Source organism: Balaenoptera physalus, assembly GCF_965194825.1.
Source record: "Balaenoptera physalus genome assembly, chromosome: 4".
Taxonomy (NCBI): domain Eukaryota; kingdom Metazoa; phylum Chordata; class Mammalia; order Artiodactyla; family Balaenopteridae; genus Balaenoptera; species Balaenoptera physalus.
Genome location: NC_138891.1, coordinates 45,919,459 through 45,940,007, shown reverse-complemented (window position 1 = coordinate 45,940,007; position 20,549 = coordinate 45,919,459). Strand labels below are relative to the sequence as shown.

Below are 20,549 nucleotides of genomic sequence, written 5' to 3'. Positions count from 1 at the left end.
GACTGGAGAAACAAAAGCCCTATTTCTCAAATGAGCAAATTCTAGGAATCATGTGGTATAGATGTTAAACATGCAGATTTGATAGGTCTTAAAATCTATGTGTGGACCCTGAAATCTATGTGTTTAACAATTACACAGGCCTTTTTATGACCACACAAGTTTGGTATATACTGAATCAGAATTGATGATGGGTTAGCTTGATGAAAGCACGTTTGTAAAAGTCTTTACAGCTGAATCTGGGAGGAGTTCATGACCCTGACCACCAAATATGGGTAGGTCTTAGATTCTTATTCACAGTGCTTCTATAATCCCTATAAACTTTTTAAATGCAACTTTATTTTGAGGAAATTTGTATACAATAAAATGTACCCATTTTAAGTGAACCTTTGAATGAGTTTTGTCTCTATACAGTTATAGTGATGCAATACTTGGTACATATTAATGTTTTGAGGAAATATCTATTACTCTTTAAAAATTGAAAATAATTCTCCCTTTGATTTTTTTTTAAACCTTGATAACAAGGTTATCAAGGCTATAACAAAGCTATAACAGATAGCCTCAGAGAATGGCTTGGGACATCTGTTAATAACTTCTGGTAGTTTGCCTATTGTGATAATATGAATGCCTTCAAATCTGATTGCTTAAGTCTTTGTATAAACAAATTATTTTCCATGGGACTCTTACATGACCTTCTTTAAGTCTTCATTTGAAGTTCCACATTTGAAGACATTATCCTGGAAGGCGTAACATCCAATAATTACATTTAAGTTTATTCTATTGATAATATTAAAAAACATGACAGTCGCAACAAATTTGACAAAGGAAGTAAAGAATGCTGTGGAAAGCATCTTTATAAATCACAATCAGAATGCTTTTTATCTACTTTTGGAGAAATTTATGAGTATGTTTGCTGAAACCACAGAATGCCATGTATATTGCCTTGTTATTTCTGAAAATTATGTAACTCCTTCACTTCACAATTACTTAGGATATTCAAGACATGTTTATTCTAGGAGTTGTGAACTGAATAGGTGATAGAGGGTAAACAGTACTATCAAGCATCATCAAATTCGGATCTTTACCCAGGAAGCCTATAAAAAACCAAAACCCACTGCTAACAACCCTTTAATGTGTGGCTTTATTTCATTTATATTTGCTTAACAAATAAAAGTAAACTTGATATGTCTTTGATTCAATAAATAGATATTCTTGATCTACATTTTATCATTAATTATTGCATAGGTTCAGTAGTTAAGAACATGTTCTAAAGGGACTTCCCTGGCGGTCCAGTGGTTAAGACTCCGCACTTCCACTGCAGGGGGTGCCGGTTCGATTCCTGCTTGAGGAGCTAGGATCCCTCAGGCCCATGCCGTGCGACCAAAAAAAAAAAAAAAGAACATGTTCTAACTCAATGACCAAAAATGCTCACTAGATCTTGAAATGTTTTCTCAAATATAAGTTTCTAAATTCTGGGTAGAGCTTGGAAGTAAGGAATGTATTATGGTTATTTACTTGGGCCTTAAATAAATGTCTATGGACCATCCTGTAGTGCTGTTTATTGCATTTCATAGTCTTTTACTTAAAACATCTTTCACCTGAATGGAAAGAATTCCTTTTATAGTTTACTACATTGTACTGTCTAAGACTTTTTTCTACTCTGATCTTTAATAATCCTATTGAATTATGTTTTTCTACCAATTAGGCTTTCAAACTTTTTTTTTTTATTAATTATGGGCATACGGCACTGTCATCTATTCCCTTTAGCTTCCCGTCTTTGTTCAAAGGACTTTCCATAATCTAACTTTGATTTCTGACTGATGTTTATGTTTGTGAAAATGTATCTTTTAGATAGTAAGGATGAGGTGTAAGTTCATCCTGATAAAATAAACTTACTAATTGAATGTGATGGTAGTGGGGCAAAGGGAAAATTTAAACAACAAAACTATTTGGTAGCCTTAAATTTGGGTTTGGCACTGGATGCATTTTACATTCATGTGACTTCTTCACGATAACCATTTGTATGAATTAGTGTACAGTTTCTTAGCCAAATTGACTGAATTGCTGGTGTTCTCCAGCCACAGTCATGTTTATTATATAGTGTTTGTTGTACTGTTTTAATTTGAGGAAAGCAAATATTAGTTATTTCAAATATTCCAAAACAAATTGAAATTAAAGAATGCATGGAAAGGGACATATGCTCTTGACCAAAGCTAAAATATTTCAAGTTATTAATTTCCAGTCCATGTTGTGCTATTTATCTTTAGTTATCCTGAGGGTTACCTCCAAAACCCTATCTTCCACAAGAATCCAATGCAAAATTAAATCCTATGTATTTTAATTTTCAAATTATTTTGCTAAATAATACTTCATTTTAAAGATATGGGAAAATGTGTCATAAAAATGAATGATATGATGTTTCAAGCTTTCACTGCTTTTAAGGGCGTTAAATGTTAATAAGTAACTCTAAAGTCAACATACTCTAAATCCCCAAAGTATGTAAGATTCTTTTAAGTTATATAATTATAACTACAATATTCATGTTAATCAAGAGCAATTTAAGAAAATTTATGTGTGTGCTTATCTTTTTATATTGCTATCAAGGAAATTCTGTTTGAAAGTATACTCATGAATAGGTTATTAAAATTAAGCAGACAACAGCTTTAGTCTTTTCTGTCTGTAACAATCTTATGTCTCTAAACAAATCATTTAAACTTTCTGAACCTCAGTGTCTTCATTTCCACTGCTAGGAGATAGACATTATCCTCATGTTATAAATTATGAAAATTAAGTGTAAATAGCTTGTCGCTTGTCAAGGACACAAAGCCAAGAACTAACAGAGCAAAACCTTAGACTTAGGTTTGCAGCCTCAAATCCCATGACTTGACTAACTAGGACACACTGTCTTTCATTAAAATAAGGTTTTATCTTTGTGAGGTAAACTGAGACAAAGAGAGGTTAGAGTACTTATCCAAGATTATATGGTCAATAAATGCCAAAGCTGAGACTTGCATACAGAGCTTCTAATTCTGATTCAAGTTCTTTCTTCTGCACCAAGCTGCCTACCACAGTGAAGACCTCATGAAGTTCAGTGGGAGTTAGAAGAAAAAGACTCTAGAAACAATGCCTGGTGTGTGTGTGTGTGTGTGTGTGTGTGTGTGTGTGTGTGTATGGTACATATATGTACCATATATATATTATAAATGTACATCCAGTAGATCCATTTGTTTTTCAAATTATAATATATGTTCATGATGCATATTATATACACTATTTTGCTTCTTGCTTTTATTCTCTTGGAAGTCCTGACATAGGAGTCACTGTATATCTGTCTTTCTTTTAAATGGTTGTATAATATTCTGTTTTATATGTGTACCATAAGTTATTTAACTAGCCCCCAATTTTTTCCCACTCAAGAATGTCTGGGATATCAAAAAAAAAAAAATGCCTGTGATAAAATGTTCTAGGCCAATATATTTTAGAATGCAAGACTGGTTCTAATTTAGAACAGACTACAGACCTGGAGTTAAGGGAAAAAAACACTGACAGTCATGCCCAAGGTTTTAATTGCCCTTCTGCTATAACTATGCTTGGGAGAACACAAAAATCATTAATGACAATGAATTATTAAGGCAAAAAGCTATTAAGGAAAAGAAAAATGGTAAGAATACAAGTAACAAGAAAGGAGAAAAACAAAGAGTTAATTAAAAGGGAACCCCCATAAGGCTATCAGCTGATTTCTTTGCAGAAACATTGCAGGCCAGAAGGGAGTGGCAAGATTTATTAAAGTCCTGAAAGGGAAAAGTCTGCAACCTAGAATACTCTACCCAGCAAGATTATAATCTAGAATAGAAGGAGAGATAAAGAATTTCTCAGACAAGCAAAAACTAAAAGATTACAGCAATACTAAATCTATCCTAAAGGAAATATTAAAGGTCTTCTATAAATAAAAAAGAAGCAGGAATCTATAGGAAAGAGGAAATAACAATTGGAAAGTAAATCACTTAAATAAACCAGTACACAGATTAAAAAAAACTCAAAAAACTTTCTATGAAAGTGATGATAACCACAATGATCAGCAAAAGGATGAACATAAAGATGTAAAAGAAGACATCAAAATCATAAAATATTGGAGATGAGAGTAACAAAACGTAGATTTTTTTCCCCACAATGTGTTTGAGCCTATATGACTACCAGTCTAAAGCAGATATAGATACAGGAAGGGGTTAACATAGTTGAAAAACAGGCTAACCACAAATCAAAAACATACAATAGATTCACAAAAACCAAAAAGAAGAGAACACAAAAATAATACAAAAGAAAATGATCAAACCACAAAAGAAAAAGAAAAAGAAAGGGACAAATAAGAAATATAAAATCAATGGGAAAAAAAGGTTTAAAATGGCTACAAATACATATCTATCAGTAATTACCTTAAATGTCAGTGATCTAAATGCTCCAATCAAAAGACATGGAGTGGCATATTGGATTTAAGAAAAAAAAAAAAAAAAAGATCCTACAATATGCTCCCTATAAGAGAGTCACTTCAGGGCTAAAGACACACACAGACTGAAAGTGAGGGGATGTAAAAAGATATTTCATGAAAACAGAAAAAACAAGAAAGCAGGGGTCAAAATACTCATATCAGACAAAATAGTCTTCAAAGCAAAGGGTAGAAAGAAAGATAAAGAAAGACACAATATAATGATAAAAGGATCAATACAAGAAGAGGATATTACATTCGTCAACATATATGCACCCAATACAGGAGCACCCAAATGCATAAAACAAATACTAACAGACATAAAGGGAGAAAATTATGGGAATACAATAATAACAGGAGACTTTAACACCCTACTCACATCAATGGGCATTGCTTCAAGACAGAAAATAAATAAGGCAACAGAGATCCTAAATGATACAATAGAACAATTAGACTTAATTGATATTTTCAGGACATTGTGTCCAAAAAACAGAATACACATTCTTTTCAAGTGCACATGGAACATTCTCTAGGACTGACCACATACTAGGGCATTAAATAAGCCTCAACAAATGTAAGAGAATAGAAATTATTTCAAGCACCTTTTCTGACCATAATGGCATGAAACTAGAAAAAAAAAAAGAAATGAGAGAAAAACAAATACATGGAGACTAAACAACATGCTACTAAAAATACCAATGGGTAAACAATGAAATCAAAGAAGAAATTAAAAAATACCTTGAAGCAAATGACAATGAAAACACACCATACAAAATCTATGAGATGCAGCAAAATCAGTTCTTAGAGGGAAGTTCATAGTGATACAGGCCTTCTTTAAGAAACAAGAAAAATCTCAAATAAACAACCTAACCCACCACCAGAAGAATTAGAAGAAGAAGAACAAATGAAACCTAAAGTCAGCAGAAGGAAGGAAATAATAAAGATCAGAGAGGAAATAAATAAAATAGAGATTAAAAAAACAATAGAAAATATCAATAAAACCAAGAGCCAGTTCTTTGAAAGGGTAAAAAAAATTGACAAATCTCTGGCCAGGCTCACCAAGGAGAAAAGAGAGAAGACCCAAATAAACAAAATAAGAAATGAAAAGGAAGAAATCACAACTGATACTACAGAAATACAAAAAACCGTAAGAGAATACTATGAACAATTATACACCAGCAAATTCAACAACGTAGAAGAAATGGAGAAGTTTCTAGAAACATACAGCTCAGCCAAACTGGATTAAGAAGAAATAGATAACTTGAACAGACTGATCACTAGAAGTGAAATAAAATCTGTAAAAAAAAAAAAAAAAAAAAAAAAAAAAATTCCCTACAAACAAAAGTCCAGGACCAGATGGCTTCACAGGTGAATTCAACCAAACATACAAAGAAGAACTCATACCGATCCTTCTCAAATTCTTCCAAAAGATTGAAGAGGAAGGAACACTCCCAAAGACATTTTATGAAGCCACCATCTCCCTGATACCAAACAAAAAACCAGACAAAGAAACTAACAAAAAAGAAGATTACAATCCAAAATCTTTGATGAATATAGATGCAAAAATTCTCAATAAAATACTAGCAAACCGAATCCAACAACACATAAAAAAGATCATACACCATGACCAAGTTGGATTCATCACAGAATCACAAGGATGGTTCAACATATGCAAATCAATCAATGTGATACACCATGTCAACAAAAGAAAAGACAAAAACCACATGATCATCTCAAGAGATGCAGAAAAAGTGTTTGATGAAATTCAACCCTTACAATAGAAACCCTTATGAAAGTGCGTATAAAGAGAACGTATCTCAACATAAGAAAGGCCATTTATGACAAACCCACAGCTAACATCATACTCAATGGTGAAAAGCTGAAAGCCTTTCCTCTAAATTTAGGAACAGGACAAGGATGCCCACTCTCACCACTTCTACTTAACATAGTATTGGAAGTCTTAGCCACAGCAGTCAGATAAGAAAATGAATAAAAGTTCATTGGAAGGAAAGAAGTAAAACTGTCACTATTTTCAGATGACATTATACTTTATATAGAAAACACTAAAATCTCCACCCCCAAAATATTAGAACTAATAAATGAATTCAGCAAAGTAGCAGGATACAAGATTAATATACAAAAATCTGTTGCTTTTCTGTACACTAATTGTAAACTATCAGAAAGAGAAACTAAAAAATAATCCCATTTGAAATTGTATCAAAAATAATTAAGTACTTAGGAATATAATTAAGCAAGGAAGTGAAAGACCTGTACTCTGAATACTATAAAACATTAATAAAGGAAATTGAAGATGATACAAAGAAATGGAATGATATCCCATGCTCTTGAATTGGAAGAATTAATATTGTTAAAATGTCCATACTACCCAAAGCAATCTACAGATTTAATGAAATCTCTATAAAAATACCCATGACATTTCTCACAAAACTAGAACAAATAATCCTAAAATTCATATGGAACCACAAAAGACCCCAAATTTCCAAAGTAATCTTGAGAAAAATGAACAAAGCTTCAGGTGTCACCCTCCCAGACTTCAGCCTACAAAACTACAGTAATCAAAATAGCATAGTACTGGAACAAAAACAGACACATAGATCAATGGAACAGAATAGAGAGCCCAGAATTAAAACCACATACTTATGGTCAATTAACATATGGCAAAGGAGGTAAGCATATACAATGGAGAATAGACAGTCTCTTCAATAAGTGGTGTTGTGAAAACTGAACAGCTGCATGTTAAACAATGAGATTAGAACATTTCCTCACACCATACAAAAATAAACTCAAAATAGATTAAAGACCAAATATAAGACCTGAACCCAGTAAAAACCCTAGAAGAGAACATAGGCAGAACACTCTTTGATATAAATTGTAACTATTTTTTGGATTTGTCTTCTAAGTTAAAAGAAACAAAAGCAAATATTTTTAAAGTTAAATACAGGCCAGTGTGTGGGGAAAAAAAGAAACAAAAGCAAAAATAAACAAATGGGACCTAATTAAACATAAAAGCTTTTGCACAACAAAGGAAATCATCAACAAAAGGAAAAAACAACCTACAGAATGTACAAAAATGTTTACAAATGATGTGACTTACAAGGGGTTAATATCCAAAAATATATAAACAGCTCATACAACTAAATATCAAAAAGCAAGTAACTTAATCATAAAATGGGCAGAAGACCTGAATAGACATTTTTCCAAAGAAGACATACAGATAGCTAACAGATGCATGAAAAGAGATTGACATCACTATTAGAGAAATGCACATCAAAACAACAATGAGATATCACATCACACCTGTCAGAATGGCCATCATCAAAAAACCTACAAATAATAAGTGCTGGAGAGGGTGTGGAGAAAAGGGAACCCTCCTACACTGTCGGTGGGAATGTAAATTTGTTCAGCCACTATGGAAAACTGTATGGAAATTCCTTAAAAAAATAAAAATAGAGCTACCATGTGATCCAGTAATCCCACTCCTGGATATATCCAGAACAAAAACTCTATTTAGGAAAGATACATGCACTGCAATGTTCATAGCAGCAGTATTTACAATAGCCAAGTCATGGAAGCAATGTAAATGTCTATTGACAGATGAATGGATAAAGAACATGTGGAATATATATATATATATACATATATTTGTGTATATACACAAACACAATGGAATAATATATATACACAAACACAATGGAATAATATATATACACAAACACAATGGAATAATACACAAACACGATGGAATAATACTCAGCCATAAAAAAAGAATGAAATAATGCCATTTGCTGCAACATGGGTGGACCTAGAGACTATTATATCAAGTGAAGTAAGTCGTTTCTCAAGACAATTTGGCCTTATATAACCTGAATCCTGATAATAATTTAGGTTAAGTTCTTAATATTGTTGGGTGGGAATACTTATCCTTTTTCTTAATGTTTTAAAAAATGTTTTAGCCAGAAATTAGTGGAGACAAATATTAGGTCTCCACTAAAGGCAATCTTTATGCTTGGCTCATGTTATTTAAAGGTTTTATTTTTCCAACAAGCTTCTTATGAATCATATTGCTTCATTTTTAAATTTTCTTTTAGATAAACATTCACTTTTTCCTCATTATCTTGATTAAAAATAATTTATGCAAGATTTTAATTCCTTCAATACATATAGGCATGAGTTAACATTTTTCCTGTAGAATACATCTTGGAATTCAAACTTAGTAGAATGTACATATCTCTAATTGCATCACTAAAATTTTGTCTTCACTATAAAATTTTAATTAGTAAATATTTTATTAACAATAAATTTATTAAATAAGGTAATTAAAGAGAGATAATACACTATACATGATCTAATGGAAGTATATTATTAAGCATTATTTGGACAATTAAATGTAAATCTAATACTAAGGTAAACTGGGATATTTGTTGCATAGTAGAGACTAACATAAACAATATTTCAGCCTGAAAATGGGTACATCTTGACTCTTGCTTGGCTTTTCTTGTGGAATGTTGTGTCAATCAAGTCAGGAGCTAAAGTGAGTTTGGATTTTGTTGTTCTAAGGGCACCCTAATTGTATCACAAGCTTCACATTTCTTTAGAGTCACCTTACTTTTGAATTGTCCTTACTTCAAAAGAAGGGAGGGGAAGTATTGGATTACAGCGTATGTTCTCAGTGCTTGCTCCACCCTCAGCTTTAGGTCTTGCCTTTTCCTCTGTGCCTGAGAGAAGGTAAGCTGTCTCCATGCTCTTGATCTCCTCAATTAACTGCAGAATTCTGTTTCCTATATCTCAGTGGTCTTTAGCTAAGCTGGTGGCAGGGAATATTCTCTGTTGTTCTTGTTCACCCTCTATTTTGGGCAGTTACTGTGTCCCTGAGTCTCAGGCCTGGCTTTCTCAGTGATTCTACCCCATTCTCAGCTTTAGGAAGACATTTCTAATGGTCTGGGTCCAAGACATATTCTTGCCCCTTTCCCTAGATTCAACAGGTCTTCTTTACCTATGCCCCAAAGATGTCAGGGTTTACTGCCTTTTTCTAGGGTCTTAAGGCCTTTGCTCCATAGGGGAGTTATGGAAGAAGGTGGAATATTATGCCTTTCTTGCTGTGGCAGCCATCTCCTTCCACTATGCCTGCCTCACCAGGGAGGATTTCCCAAGACTCTCCATCTAGTCCCCAGTCCTATGTTTGAAAAGAGCCTGTGAATAGGTACAAATTTCCCTTGTGTCTTTGGCTCGCAGGGTTATTCTCATGATAGCCACACACAGCCTCTAGCAATTCATTACAAATTTTAGCTGAATTCTCCTTACTGGTTTGTATGGCATTGGTGTCCATGTAATCTAGGTAAGCAAAAGTTGGGTCCTGTGTCTCCTTGCATTCCTCTAACTTAGATTCAAGTTATTAAACTTACCTGTAACCATCAACTGTCCAGCGAATTCAAGAAAAGTGTGGTTTTTCAGAGTAGCTAACTTTTTTGTTGTTTAAAAAGTGGTAGCATTATGATCTTTCCAGATTTCTATATTCCAGGCAGAAGTTAGAATCTCCACATTTTGAAGTGTAAGTAAAACAAACTTCTTTTTAAGAAATCGTGTTGCTAAAATTGACCTATCAGAAAGTAGAAATTCTTAGCAAATCAGTGTTCATGGAAGAAGCTGATGAAATATGTCTTGGTAAAAGGAGTTTTCAGTTTCATGCTAGCAACCTTGTGGCTATCAAAAGCATTACATGCTTTCTGAGTTGTTTTCCTCTGTTACTTGGGAAAGAGCAGAGCAGTTAATTAGATATGTGTATTATAGGTGACATGCAACACATGGAATTTTCCTGGCTTAGAATTTCTTTTAATGTAATTCAAATAATGTAGTTCAAACCTAAAATTAACCCCAACTATTAGTTTTACTTTATATTGTAGGTATAGATTCTCAGACATTCTGGAAGAAATAATTACAATATTAGTATTGTAAACTTTGTTTTGTATATTCTGAAAACATCAGAGAAGGTTGCTAATAATATAAAATGTTATCTCTTTGGTCTGTTTTCTCATTTTAATTTGACAATTTTCCTATTGTGTCATAAAGAGTTTCATAACTTAAGACTTTTGTACCCAGTGCAAAGTCTCACATACTTTATGAGGCAGTGATTGTAGAAATGGGAGTACCATTCATCACTTTATCCTCCTTAATGCAAAGTTGGCATTTAGTAACATGTCAGTAGGTTAGATTGGTCATAGGGAGGGTGAGAGGGAGGGAGACACAAGAGGGAAGAGATATTGGGATATATGTATATGTATAGCTGATTCACTTTGTTATAGAGCAGAAACTAACACACCATTGTAAAGGAATTATACTCCAATAAAGATGTCAAAAAAAAAAGAATGTCATAAAATTATCAAAATGTAGTGAATATGAATATTAGAGTTGGGCAGAATTTCTTAGTTCAATGGTTGCTCATTAGCTTGGAAAACTTATGAGTTAAATGAGCTTTGAGTCTATATTTTCCTCCTAAAAACTTATATTTCATGAAACTATTTCTGATATAGGTGAATACTAAAATGAATATTGGAAAATATCTGATATAATTTTAATTGAAAATGTAGAAAGGTTATATCTTGGAGATGCTCACTCATTGGGGTACTTCATTACCTTCAAATAATTTGTATTTAAATTGATTTAAAATTCACTTTTAGTAATTGCCAACTAATAAATATTTTGTGAATTACATTATGGGTGAAGAAATAAGAAACTGAAATGTTTAGTCCATGTTTCACTGAGAAACTACTGTCATTGTTGAAACCTTTATAGAATTAGAATTGGAAATTTGTTAAACACAGAGTTCTATGCAATTTTTACTAATTATTCTTAACAGTATAGTAATCACCTCAGAAGGATTTAGAAAGTTAAGTTTCTAAGCTGGCTTCAGTGTTCTTATTTTATTTGCCAAAGAAAAATGGCTTTAATTCTCTAGTAAATATTTATTTAAAGTAAGTAAATCTCACAGTGCTAAGGGAATCAGATTAATTTTAGAGCATCCTCTAGTCACTTTAATTCTATTTTTCTTTATTGTTATGCATGGAACTACTATTGCAGGAATATATACATTAAGTAGCCATTCAAAAGAAATCATGGTCTGTTTACTTTTAATTCATTACTTAGTTTTTTTTATTATTGGCTATTTCCAGTATGTGAATGAATAGTCCATCATCAAAAAGTGTTTTTTCCTACAATAAATTCCCTAGCATCAAAATATGGAAATAGGGTCAAGAAAATTATTAATAAGTTGGAAATTTTAGGACTGTTTTCATAAACTAAATATCATTTTGATATTTATATCATTTCAATGATATTTGCAATGCAAACAATAATAATCAGAAAAATTATTTTCAGGCATTCATTTTTATTAGTTCCATTTTATGTGAACTGCATAGACTGATATTACACAGACAAAATATTTTTTTACTATCATATGATTGAAATTTAATAATAGCAGTCTAACTTGTCTATTTTTTCCAGTGATGATTAAATGAAGGATTTTGAAAATTAACTTACTAGGAGTTCTTTGAGAACTTATATTTGAAATGAACCGGCCCTTCCCATCCAAGTCACTGTTCACATTTCAAGAATGCAAATTTGACAAAAACAAAACCTTTCCCCCCAAAATAGCAAAGCATGAATAATAAAGTAACAACGAATTTTATTTCCTTTGGTAATCAATTTATAGTGATTCTATTAGTCCTTTTAAGATTTTATTATTTTTTATTAGTCCTAGATATTTATGCAGGATATGTATGCATATAGTTTCCTGATTTGTAAAAATCTACAACTTGGCAATCTACACAACTGAAAGGAGGTAATAGATAATACATATAATCCAACTAGCAACCTCTTGATTTATAGTGGACACTCCTAACATTTTATCATTAGAATTCATAATTCAATAGCCAATTTCTATTCTTACCATCTGTATTGGATGTGTATAAAGTGCTCTAATAAAGACGGTCAAACTTTCACTGGTTCAAAGCAGATAGATTACTTCTCTCTCATTCAACATTTCAGAGGAAGGTTAATGATAGCGTGGATAGGTTCCTCTGGTTCACAAGATGATCCAGGAATTTAAATGTCTTCTAACTTCTTACTCCACTGGGGACAGATGATCAAAGCTGGCTTACAGAACCACATGCTCATAGAAAGAATTAAATAGAGGATGTGGAGGGCAAGCAGTTTCTTCTTGAAAATGTAAGGTGGAAGTTGCATGCATGGATTCTGGTTTCACCTTACTGACTAGAATTTAGTTACGTCATCAAAATCAACATCTGAGAGACTGGAAAATCTAGTCTGTAGATATGCTTGTACCTTAATAAATTTAGGGGATTCTCTGCCACTAAAAGAAGAAAAGAGAGAACACAGAGAAAATGAAAAATTGGCTCTGTTGCTGGTGATACTGATAAACAATGTTTTTAAGTAGACCATATTGTTGCTGCAAAAACTGACCTTGAGTGTATTACCAGTGATGTTCCCCAGCTCCATTTTGTTCTTCCCACCTCCTGAACAAGGATTAGGATATTTAATTGTTGAATTGCCCTCACTTCTGGACATTATTCAATCCAGACCTAGTCCCTCCCCCTTCTCTAATTTCTCTTTGTAGTCACTTAGCATAAGTCCAGATCCTATAATAAACCCCTCCCAACTTTGTCTGAGACACCTTTCCCTTCCTTGTTTGAGTTCAGTCATGTTCCTGGTGGTCTTTGGCTGGTTGGCTTTGACAAGGGAGAATCGATATAGGTATACAATTGGTAGTCACTGCTATATCTTGCTTCATAAAATGTAGTGTGTACTATTGTGAATTAAGTAAAGGGGAGGAAGACATTGTCCTTGCTCTCTAAATGTTCTCAGTCTCATGTGGGCAATATAAGCAAGCATGGATACCTGTAATATGAGATAAACTAAGACAGTACTGTAACACAGGTATAAAATACACTGTTATGGAGGGGAATGGGGAGATATTAATTAATGCTCTTAAGGGCAAGTAGAAAAATTTGAATAGTCCCTTTGGAAGAAGAGTGATGTCAACTGACACTAGAAAGATAGGTAAAATTTATATTGAAGAAGGACAATATAGCTTCTGGACCAAATAAGCACAGATGTGAGAGTAAGAAAATGGAAGACCTTAGTAGATGGATATGGCAGGAGAGTGGGTTGATTGAGGATGTAAGATGAAATGACAGACACCAAATTTAGAGTTTTAAATATAAGATTAAGAAGTTTAGATCTTTATCTCCAGGCAATATGTGATACTGGGATACTGCCTTGAGATTAAAACAAGTTACATTATTTTGTTGGGGAGATGTAGGTGGATACTTTAGGGAAAAGAGAGAGAATTAGAATATCTGGAGTCTGGAAGACAAGTTAAGAAAGAATTATAGTAATGTAGGTTTGAAGTTATAAATTACAACAGCAGCAGTAAAGCAGTAAAGAAAGGATTGCATATAAGATATTGACAGAGAAGCAGTTGCAGAATTAAATGTCTATATATGATGCCGAACAAAAAGGAGCTGAAATTTTTGAGCTTTCATGACTTGGAGAAAAGTGGAGTTATTAAGACAGAGAGATAAATAATGCTCTTGATGGAAATAGTAATGAGTTCTGATTTAGATCTGCTGAAGATGAGTTATCTGGAAACTTGGGTCTAAAACTTAGAGGAATAGCCATATCTAGAGCTAAAAAAACTGGAGAGTCAGCTGTGCAATTTATCAGCGAGTGATTAGACTGGGATACCAGCACTCATCATGGTCTCTCTAATGGTGCTGGCCTCTAGCTCCTTACATTGTTCTCTAAATTCCTTTGCATTCAATGTTTCATATGTGTCTTAAAGCAGGAAACTTGGCTTCTCTCTTTGTATTTGTATCTACTCTACCTACTTCCAGCTTCTAGAGGTAACAACTCAAACAAATTTAACAATTCCTAGAACCTGTTTACATCCCTTCTCCTCTCCCCATGTGGCCATTTTCCTTCTAGATTTTTCATAGGCCTCTGAAAGAAATAGGACATTTTTGGTAATTCAGGGTTTTTTAGTACCTCTGCATCATCACTGTGAAAATCAGATTTTTCTCTTCTGTTGCATTCTGCTGGCCAGCAATACATGAAACTAGCATATTAAATCATATAACTTTTAACCTAAAGTGTACGTTTGATATACATAAGTTATACTGAAATACATACAGCAAAGTCCATGAAGAGAGTACTTAAATGTTCTGATTACTGAAAGTGTCAATCACCAGATATGGTTTAATTTCACTCTTGGTTTTTACAACTTTTTTTGCCTATTGCCTACCCAACTCAATTTTTCTGTTATTTTACTTCATTAAGTTTTAACTGTTTGTACAATTTGTATATTAATAAGTAAAATTTTTAAAACTCATAATTGCTTTTAAAGAAAAACAATATATTTTAAGTTAAAATGCCTTTTTTCATTGCTGTGTATAATTTCCCTATATCTATAATTGAGTACCCTTATATTGGGGTTTTGTCTAAATTTACCTTCTAAGCAATTCATGAACACATTGCTTCCCTATTGGTGAGGTTAATGAATAGAACCAGAACTAAGGTGGTGGGATGTATGGAACAGAGGGAACAAAAGGAACTAATCAAATCAAAGCCCAGCTCATGGCACCAGAGAGGGAAATCTGGACACAAAATTGAAGATATAAAAATTTTAAATCACATGAAGCTTTTTATATAGCACAAAAACTGTCACTTAAAATATGTCTACACATAAAAGAAAATCTAAAAGATGACTAATTAAAACTTGACACAAATTTAGTTTCAATTCAAAGATGTCGGAAACTGGAAAGAGTGTTTGCTCTTACTCTTAAAAAAGGGGAAGAAAGGTGGACAAACTGCTAATTAATTACTTTGTTTTGAAACAGTCAGAAAACTGAAATTGCAGCGAAAACCTGAATTTTAAGGTTGATCCATGTTGTTGCATGACTCAATATTCATAACTCTTTACTGCTGAGTAGTACATCATTGTATACATATGCCAGGTGTTGACAGATACCTGAGGTATTTCCAGTTTGGGGAAATTATAAAGTTGCTATAAACACAGATGCCGAAAATTTTACAATCAACTTGTTTATATCTATTTGCTGGGATTTTTATTGAAATTATATTGAATATATAGATCTAATTGTTAAGAACAAGAACCTAACAATATTGAGTTTTCTAATCCATAAATATGGTTTCTCTCTCTGTTTATTTAGACCTTCTTTGACTTCTTTCATCAACATTTTGCTGTTTTCAGAATAGAGATTCTACATATATTTTGTTAGATTTATACCCAAGTACTTATTTTTCATGCTATCATAAATTATCTATTCACTTATAACTCTCTAAATATTGGGCTGGCCAAAAAGTTTGTTCAGGTTTTTCCGTAACATGAAAAACCCGAACAAACTTTTCGGCCAACCAATATTTATAGCTATATCTATTTCTTTCTATCTACCTATCTGTCTATCTATATTTTAGTTTCAGTTTCCAGTCATTCTTTGCTTTTATGTAGGAACATTATTGACTTTTGTACCTTGACTTTATATACTGTGACTTGGCTACATTCACATCTTTGTTCTAGAAGATTTGTGTTGATTTAATGAGATTTTCCACTTGTATAATTATGTGCTTTGTGAATAGAGAGGAAATCACTTAAAATTTCTATTACATTGGATTTAGTTCTGCCTGTTGAGACTATTCTAGAATGATTCTTATCTTATTTCCATATCACTGTTCTTTCTATACTGGAAGTTCTCCTTTATATCTCCCCAGGGTCTTAACAGTACTCCATACATCTGCTTCTTTTACTGTTTCTCTTTAAACTCATGTTCAGGATACCTCAAAAAACTAGTCACTCTACTCTATATGACCACATTATTTTAATATATATTCCTTTGAAAAGGTAGTGCCCAGATTATATGCAGCACTCAAGTACTAACTGTTTCAGAGTCAAATTGTACTCTTTGTGGTAGCAGAGCTGTAATAACGGTAATAGACTATGTAAGCACATATAATTCTCACAGTGACCCTATGAATAAGTATTTTTATTTCTAATTTGTAGATAAAGAGACTGAGGCTTGAAAAAATTAGCAAATGTGCCCAGAGTTTCTCAGCTATATGTGGTACAGCTGGTATTTGTACCCAAGTCTCTTATATCAGGTCCTTTGCTCTTAAACATTATTCTAGCTTAAACCAGCAGTATAATTGATAGCACATTTTTTTCTGTATGAAATTGTATTTACACTATAATTTTTGATAATAAAATTAGTGATATAACTAATAAATAGATAAAGTGTTGATTTTATTTCTGTATTACTTATTCATATAGCTCTACTTTTACCTTTCATTCTTGCGGATTTTGTCAGTTCTTCAGCCTTAAGATTAATAATAAGACACAGGAGATAACTTATTTAATCATTGCCTTTTATGAAATATTATCTGCTAATTGTTAGTTTCTGCAAATGTTTTTCAAACCCTAGCTTACAAATATGATTCCACTTTCCAGTGAGAGTTTAAATTTCACACAATGAGATAAAACAGTAATTAAAACAACATCCAAATAGTAGAAGAAATAAAATTTTGAAAAGAGAAAAAACCAATATAAATAAGTACTTTTATGTTCTTAAGCTAGCTCATAGCTTCCAGAAATCAAAGAGCATCTGAGAGCACAATTATTAATTAACTAGATTCTAATTAACTAGAGAGAGATATTTACACAAGCTGTTTTCAGGGTTAAGGTTTTTTTAGACTGCACGTGAGCAGAAGTTTATTAAATACTGATAGGCTGGTGAGAGTGCAATAAAACATTATGAGTAGCTCAATTTATAGCTGAGCAGTTTTCCCTGATCATTACTTTGGCAGCCTCGCCCAACTTTGGTACAGCAGAGCAAAAAGACCAGACTAGGAAATAAGGTAAGTTTACCGATCATATGTCTTTGTTACTTTTGTGTTTCCAAGTAATTGTGTGTTCCTTTAATTCATGTTAACAATGTTCCTGTCTATCTGCACTTGTTTAAAATAGCAACTATAACATATTTTCATTTGCCATTTTAAATATATAGCCCCTCGTACTAAAACAGGAAAAAACATTTCTAAATTTTTTTAAAGATAGAATATTTTCTTTGCCCAGCTCTTCATTAAAATTTTTGTCAGACTCAAGTAAGATCATAGCAAGTTTAGTTGAATTGCTCTATATAGATGAAAATAAAGATCAAAAATATTTTGAAATTTAAAGAAATACTCTAGGTATGATTAAATATATTTTATTTAAGAAAAATATATATGCAGAATAGAATGCTACATTTATAAAGCATTTAATCTTTTGTAGCGGATCTTTTAAAGATCAGTCATCAAGTTAACATCTAATAAAGTATTACTCATTTTGAAAATAAATATACAGAGAAAGGACATCAGTATATAATTTCCCCAAAAATATTTTGCTTAAAATTACTGTGATCCAAAATACGATCACTGTAATTACCACCTACAGCATATGAACAACTTTAGTACTGATCATTTATAAGTACCCATATGAATAATTTAATTTTGGTACATTAATTTTATTCTGATGTTTTTAGCTTAAAGAGGGTTAGCTTCAGGACAATGTGCACTTTTTCTTAGATTTCCCTTAACAAAAGAAATGCATAATCCTTTTTATTGGCTTTTTGATCTCAAAGTGAAATTACTTTGAGTGATAGTTAAACTTATTTAAAGTTAAACATTAAATGCAACTGTGTTGTTTCTCACATAACATTGAGCAAGTGGGTTTCATTTTCTAAACAGCTGCTTAGATCATGTCACTTTATTTAAATTTAGCTTACATTCATTCAGGTTCTCTGAATATTCCTGATGTAATAAACAGTTTACATAGCTATAATAGGAAATCATATGCTAAAATTGAATGCTAATCTTTAAACATTCAATCATAAGGTATATTTTAAAAATTGAGCTTGTACTTATTCGATGTCAGGCTCTGAACTACTTTCATGATTCTTGCTATTAGGAATATAACAATCCAATGGAGGAAATTAACACATGTTTAAATAATTGCAATAGATATACTATGTGCTATTGTAAAATGGGAAGAGGATAGATTAACTCTGCTTCTAAAAGTAGGAAAACATTCACAGATGACATGGCACTTGAACTGGGCATAAATTGGAACTAACCCAGAAGAACAGATGTGGAAGAATTGAAGAAAGATTAAACAGCATTTACTAAGAAGACATGTTATTCAAAAAAAAGATATTTCATTGGTGGGGATAAGATAAAGGTATAATTCTGAAAATATTCTGGATGTAGAATCAACAGGACTTGTTGAATGATTTAATGTGGTAGAAAGATATGAAACAGGGAAAAGAAGTTTTTAGGTTGGAACAACTGAGTATATGAACTGACATAGATAGCTACAGGAGGAGGGACTGGTATGAGAGGGCAAAAAATTTTATTTTAAAACCAGCAATCTATAAGAGCAATTACTGTGAAAATTCTGAATTTCTATCTAGGTATGTGCCATTGAATTAAAACATATAAAAACATAAAATACAGAAAAGCCATGGAAACTTAAAGACTAGGAGAGATAAGAGATGTATGGTCAAAACTAAGTTAAACAAATAAGTTTTAAGATAATTACTAGAGAAGAGCTCTTCCCTACCTACATTTAGGCACCTCTGGATGCTAACTCAGATGCATAATGTTATCTGAAATGAATATTTTTGATATGAGAGTTTGGTATATTTTATTTGCTATTTAAAGGTGGAACTTGGAGAGCATGTAGTTTAATTTTTTTTTTTTTAAAGAAACAACTCCTAAATATATACCATATGTATGTGTGTATATATATATCTCTGTGTGTGTGTGTGTGTGGTGTATATATATATTTTACAACATTTTATATTGTACTCTTTTATATAATTATATTTATTTTCTTTACCACATATTTATATTTATATTCTTTTCCACAATATCCTTATAAGAAAGCACTGTTGGAATTGGAGAACAATAGTTATAGTACGAAGAACTAGATTTTTTGACTTTGAAAAAAATAACATTTTCTCTAAGCCTGAAGTTCCTAATGAGTAAAATGTGAATAACAGCATCTCCTTCATACAATTGTTGTGGAATTAAGGAACATAATGCAAGCATAAGCTTTCTTTGACTTGAAAAAGTGCTCTAAAATGAGAGAGCAAGATGCACCTACTTGGAGATCTTTTTCCTTTTGTATTTTCATTTTAGTGTACTACTATAATGTGCATCACTAATTCATTCTTTCTACTTAAAACTGCATGTGTTGTTTACACTTTTGCCAATGTGTATTATTTTAGATTATAAACTGATAGAGCTGTCTGCGGCTCTGCTTTTGTTATGCTTAGTAGACAAAAAAACCAATGTGTATAATTTTATATTAATAATGGTCACTTATTGTAGTTGTATATTCTACATTTCAAACATATATTCCTTTTCTTTCTTTAGATGGCAAGGAAGAAATTTACTGGATTAGAAATCTCTCTGATTGTCCTCTTTACTATAGTTACAATAATAGCTATTGCCCTAGTTGCTGTTTTAGCAACTAACACACCTGCTGTTGAAGGTAAATAATATTGAAAATACTTATTATAGTGAGGTTGAGGTAAAGTTTACTCCATAATAATTATGGATTTTGAAAAGTAATCTATATGAGGTGAAATGCATGAAGATCCTCAGGTAAGTTACACAATTAGTCCAACTTTTTCTATCCATTATATTGCAGGTTTTTCAGTGAAACATCATTGTAATTAAGGAATCTATGTGCTTTGATATTAATGACCTTCCCCATATTGTGTCCTTAAGAAGTAGCAAAGAGGCAAAAGGATCAGGATGTTAATGAACAGTGGAATAATCATCTATAGTTACCAGTGAGGTTCTTCTAACCAGTAGGAAATCTCATTAGTGGGGTTTTGCTCTGGGTTTCAGACACCTGCAGGGAGGTGGGGGGGAAATTTAGGGGGATAATCTCTTTGTCATAGGCTTAATTTTTTAT

The 20,549-nt window shown here is 32.3% G+C and overlaps 1 protein-coding gene across 1 annotated transcript in view; it reads left to right on the top strand.

The window, feature by feature from the left end:
- The first annotated feature begins 1,398 nt into the window (after positions 1 to 1,398).
- SI (sucrase-isomaltase) overlaps positions 1,399 to 20,549 on the top strand; it is a 125,527-nt gene continuing 106,376 nt past the window's right edge. Inside the window, exon 1 of the mRNA XM_082458474.1 lies at positions 1,399 to 20,120. Coding sequence (XP_082314600.1) covers positions 20,003 to 20,120 — 118 coding nt within the window. The 5' untranslated portion in view covers positions 1,399 to 20,002. The remainder of the gene's footprint in view (positions 20,121 to 20,549) is intronic.